The 5,273-nt window shown below is 52.6% G+C and overlaps 1 protein-coding gene across 3 annotated transcripts in view; it reads left to right on the top strand.

Moving 5' to 3' along the window:
• The first annotated feature begins 2,534 nt into the window (after positions 1-2,534).
• Keap1 (kelch like ECH associated protein 1) overlaps positions 2,535-5,273 on the top strand; it is a 9,660-nt gene continuing 6,921 nt past the window's right edge. The window contains exons 1-2 of one of the 3 annotated variants that reach the window (XM_021171877.1): positions 2,535-2,790; positions 4,094-4,779. In XM_021171877.1, the coding sequence (XP_021027536.1) occupies positions 4,141-4,779 (639 nt within the window). In that variant the 5' untranslated portion in view covers positions 2,535-2,790; positions 4,094-4,140. Of the gene's footprint in view, positions 3,074-4,093; positions 4,780-5,273 lie in introns of all 3 variants that reach the window. The other 2 variants (XM_029481764.1, XM_021171876.1) reach the window with 2 other exon arrangements.

The following is a 5,273-nucleotide window of genomic DNA, read 5'->3' as shown; positions in this document are numbered from 1 at the left end:
CAGCCTGGGCTACAGAGTGAGTTCCAGGACAGAGAAACCCTGTCTCGAAAAACCAAAAAAAAAAAAAAAAAAAAAAAGCACTGTTGGAACTTGTAGAGACCTTCCAGACATATTCTGTGGGAAAATGACCTGAAATGAGTTCTTTTGGTTGTTGTTTTTTTGTTTGTTTTTTGCCATTTTGATTTTGGAAGAGGGTCTCACTATGTAGTTCAGGCTGTACCACTTTGTAGCCAAGGATGTCCTTCACTTTTCTGATCCTTCTCCCTCAGCTTCCTGGGTGCTGGCATTACAAGTGTGCCCCATATTCAGCTGTCGTGCATTTCTATTGTTGTTTTGTTTAAATTATTATGTTAATAGAACAAAATAAGGTTTTACCATGCAGTCCAGGCTGGCCTGGAACTTGCTATGAGCCCTGGCTTGTCTCAAATTCACAGAGACCCACCTGTCTCTGTTTCTTCTAAAATTAAGGGTATACGACACCATACCTGGCTTTACTTACGCCCCTGACCCCAGACAGAGTCTCACTGTGTAGTCTGGGCTGTTCTCAAACATTCAACCCTCTGCTTCGGACTCCCGTGGTAAATGTCTTTTAAAACCATCCTTTTCTTTGACATTTATTCATTTGTTTTCTGATATAAGGTCTTGCTAGGTCAAGCAGGCTTACTGTGAACTGGAGGTAATCCTCCTGTTTCAGTGCCCTGGTGGCTGAGATTACAGATGTGTCCCCTCATTATTCTTATTTTTAGATTTATTTCCTTTTTATGTACATGAGTACTTTTCTTGCCTGTATGTCTGTGCACCACCTACCTGCATGGTGCCCACAGAGGTCAGAAGACAGCATGGGGTGCCCTAGGACTGGAGCTATGGATGGCTGTGAGCCAGCGTGGCAATGGACTCCAGGTCCTCGGCAAAAGCAACACGTGCTCTAAACCACCTTTCCTTGTTTTCTGAGACAGGGTTTCTCTGTGTAGCTCTGGCTGTCCTGGAACTCACTCTGTAGACCAGGCTGGCCTCTGTTTCCCAAGTGCTGGGATTATAGGTGTGGGCCATCACAGCCCGGGATTATAGGTGTATACACCACACCTTTCTGTACATCTGGCTTTCCAGATCCTATTTCTAATTTTTTATTTGTTTTTGTTACAGGATCTCTAAGTAGCCTGAGACTTGCCTCAAACTCTCTGTGTAGCCCAGTCTGTTATATTTCACCTCAGTGCTGGAGTTATAAGCTATGTCAGCACACCCAGCCTCTGTCTTTACTTTTTTCCTTCTGCTGAGGATGAAATCCAGACGTGCTGGCCCTAGTGCTGGGTCTAGCCTGAGCCTGATTTTTATATATATTTTATTTATATGTGTACACTATGACTGTCTTCGGACAGACCAGAAGAGGACATCAGATCCCATTACAGATGGTTGTGAGCCACCATGTGGCTGCTAGAAATTGAACCCAGGACCTCTGGAAGAGCAACCAATCCTCTTAAACATTGAGCCATCTCTCTCGCCCTGCCTGCTTTTTAATCTTTTAAAAATTTCTGCCAGGCTGGCCTCGGACTCAGAAATCCACCTGCCTCTGCCTCCCAAGTGCTGGGATTAAAGGCGTGTGCCACCACGCCTGGCTTAACTTTGTTTTTCAAAGTTAATTTATGTGTGCATGTGGAGGTTAGCGGACAACAACCTGAAGGAGGAAGCTTTCTACTACCATGTGAGTACCAGGGGTGGAACTTAGGTGGCCAGAATTGGCCAGATGCTCCTTTACCCACTGAGCCATCTTGATAGTTCAAGAAAATAACTTTCTCTCATAAATGCCATATGCAGCAAATAAGTACCTCTTACCATTAAAAAAATATATAAAGATGTTACAAGAAATACAAAGAGGCAGCTCTGGGCATTCCAACGCTCCAACACCCTCAGATGAATGCCATACCTCTCCTCATGAAAACATGAACACACAGAGAGGAGAGTGTGTCTCTGGAGCTGCACTTTGCAGGCTCCACATAGGGGAAGAGAATCAGTTTCTGCCAGTCGTCCCCTGACCTCAACACAAGCACACACACAAATTAATGTACACAAAGCCCGGAGTGATATCCCAGCCTTTAACCGCAGCACAGGCAGAGGCAGAGGCAGGAAGGTTTCTGTGTGTTCAAGGCCAGCCAGGGCTATGTAATGAGGCCTGTCTCAAAAAGAAGTTATAAGGCTGGTGTGATGGCTCAGCATTTAAGAGTACTTGCTGCTCCTGCAGCGGTCGAGGGTTCAATTCCCCTATCCGCATGGTAGCTAACAACCACCTGTAACTTTAGGAGACACTGCACAGCCCACGGTGCACAGACATACATATGCAGGCAAAACACCCACACGCACAAAGTAAAATACAAATTGAGATTAAAAACATTAAAAAGTTATTTTACAAGAAGATAAATATCGCAACCAGGTAGATGGGTCTAGCTGGACCGTGCAGGCTGTGGGAGGGTCCGCCGATGCAGGTTCAGCTGGAGGCGTACCGGACAGCCTAACCCGGAGGCAGCCTCCTAGGGCCGCCCAGACCCACGCCCTGCTCCCTCCGCCCAGCACCTGCAGGAAGGGCTGGAACCGCCTCTGCGTGCCCGCCGCCGGTTTCCGCCCTCCCGCTCCTCCCACGCGTGCCGCTCGGGACCCCGCAGCACCGCTGCCCCGATCCGAGCCCCCACCCCCACCCCGGTCCCCCTCCTCTCCTCCCGGAAGCGCGGCGCGTGGCGGCCCGGCGGCGCGGATTGGACGCGTGGCACCTACAGAGACACCCGGGGGGGTGGGACGGAGGTGAGCGAGCGCCCGCGGAGGATGCGGTGGGGAGCCAGCTCTGGGAGCTGCCCGCGGTCGCGCGTGGGGCCGTGCACGCGGTGGGGGGAAGCGCGTGCCCTTCTCCAAGCGCGCACCCCGCCGCCGAGCCCTTGAGCCCGCCTAGGGTGGTGGCCGCGGCGAGTAGAGGTAGGGGTCGCCCGCGGCCGGCGCCCCGGGACTCTTATTGTGACAAGGTGGCGCGCTGTGCTTAGTCACCGTGACCCGAGCGGCGGAGGCGGAGGCAGAGCGCGGCCATGGCGGGGTGAGTGAGCCGCTCCAGGCCGCGGCCCGGGACCAGGCCCTGCGGGCTCTCCCGGCGTCAGGGCTGCGCCTCCGAGCGGTGGGGAGGCCGCTGGAGCAGGCGCCGGGTACCGGGCGGCCGCTGCACAGCCCCCTGAGCAATGCCAGGCCCGAGCTCCGGCAGTGTGGTCACGCGTGACAGTCGCTCACTAGCTGGGCCCCTGGAGCATTTCACCCCCCCCCCCACGGTGATCTAATAGACAAACACGCGGGGTCGCGACTCCAGGCTGAGCCCAGAACCTGGGGAGCCAGACGCAGACCCTCTCTGTCTCCCCACATCTTCTTTGAAAGCATAATTCTTCCCCTGGCCCCAGATCTCCAAGGGTCTCCTGAATCCCTCCCCGTGGGTGTTCCAGATGCTGCACACTCTCTTGCCCCAGGAGCTTGGTGCTGGCTTAGTGTTTCCTATACAGACCTTGCTTTATTTTTAGGCCTTTTCTGTCTTTCGCTGTGTCTCTGGAGCTCAGAACAGTCCCAAATACATAAATGGCAGGCTCTGTAAATGTTGGTGAGGTGTTGAAAGGAATCTGACATGTTGGACGAAGGGAAGAGAAGGGAAGGATGGCTGGAACAAAGTGAAGAGGTTGGAAAGGGGGTGTGGAGTTTGACAGGCCATTGAGGATTTGGGGTTTCCATTCTTGGGCTCTGTGAAAGGTGTTGGGTGATTCTGAGCAGGAAAAGGAACATGATATGCCCTGAAGGCCCTCGAGTTGAGAAGTTAGTTTGAATGGAGCCGGCTGTGTCCAGTTTACTTGGCTTGGCAAAATCTGCACTTAGATATCATTGCTTAGTCTTGCAAAAAAGAAGCCTGGCTAGACATGGTGGCCCATACTGTAATCCCAGCACTCGAGAGGAGTCAGCTTTGGTTGCATAGTGAGTTGGAAGCCAGCCTAGGCTATGTAAGACCCTGTCTCAAATAAAGTGGCAGGGTCTGGTCTAACCCAGCCTCTGTTCCCAGCGCTGTGCTCTTACCTCCCTCCAGGCCCCTAACGACTAGCAGAGGAACTGTGTCTTGTCATCAGGAACCCCATGCAGCCCGAACCCAAGCTTAGCGGGGCTCCCCGCAGCAGCCAGTTCCTGCCCCTGTGGTCAAAGTGCCCCGAGGGGGCCGGGGACGCAGTGATGTATGCCTCCACGGAGTGCAAGGCAGAGGTGACACCCTCGCAGGACGGTAACCGAACCTTCAGCTACACACTAGAGGATCACACCAAGCAGGCTTTTGGCGTCATGAACGAGCTTCGCCTGAGCCAGCAACTCTGTGACGTGACCCTGCAGGTCAAATATGAGGACATCCCAGCTGCCCAATTCATGGCTCACAAAGTGGTGCTGGCCTCCTCCAGCCCAGTCTTTAAAGCCATGTTCACCAACGGGCTTCGGGAGCAGGGCATGGAGGTGGTGTCCATCGAAGGCATCCACCCTAAGGTCATGGAAAGGCTTATTGAGTTCGCCTACACGGCCTCCATCTCCGTGGGCGAGAAGTGTGTGTTGCACGTGATGAACGGGGCGGTCATGTACCAGATTGACAGCGTGGTCCGAGCCTGCAGCGACTTCCTCGTGCAGCAGCTGGACCCCAGCAACGCCATTGGCATCGCCAACTTCGCGGAGCAGATCGGCTGTACTGAACTGCACCAGCGTGCCCGGGAGTATATCTACATGCACTTCGGGGAGGTGAGTGAGGCCGGGCTTTGGGCTCAGAAATGGGATAGGCCAGCATGGCGCTCTCCCCTGCGACAGACTGGAGGAAAACTGTTGGGTGTTTTCTTTTTCCTTCCTTCTTTTCTCCTATAGGGTCTCATGTAGCCCAGGCTGGCCCTAATCTGGTTGGATATCTGAGGATGACTTTAAATTCCCGATTCCTGTCTCAGTCTGTCAAGTACTGTAGTTACAGACTTAATAGAATGGAGGCCAGCAGAGCCCCGGGACTTAATTTTACTTTTGTTTTTAAATCTTTTTAAAAAAATTATTTGCCTTTATTTTCTGTGGATTGGCGTTTTGCCTGAATGTATGTCTGTGTGTGAGGTGTCAGACCTTGGAGTTACAGACAGTTGTGAGCTGCCATGTGGGTGCTGGGATTTGAACTCGAGTCTTCTGGAAGAGGCCAGTAGTACCCTCAACTGTGAGCACCTGTGGTTGTATTTTTTGACAATCTTCTGCTTCTTTTT

This window comes from Mus caroli, chromosome 9, assembly GCF_900094665.2.
Source record: "Mus caroli chromosome 9, CAROLI_EIJ_v1.1, whole genome shotgun sequence".
NCBI lineage: Eukaryota > Metazoa > Chordata > Mammalia > Rodentia > Muridae > Mus > Mus caroli.
This window is presented reverse-complemented; position numbering and strand designations above follow the sequence as displayed.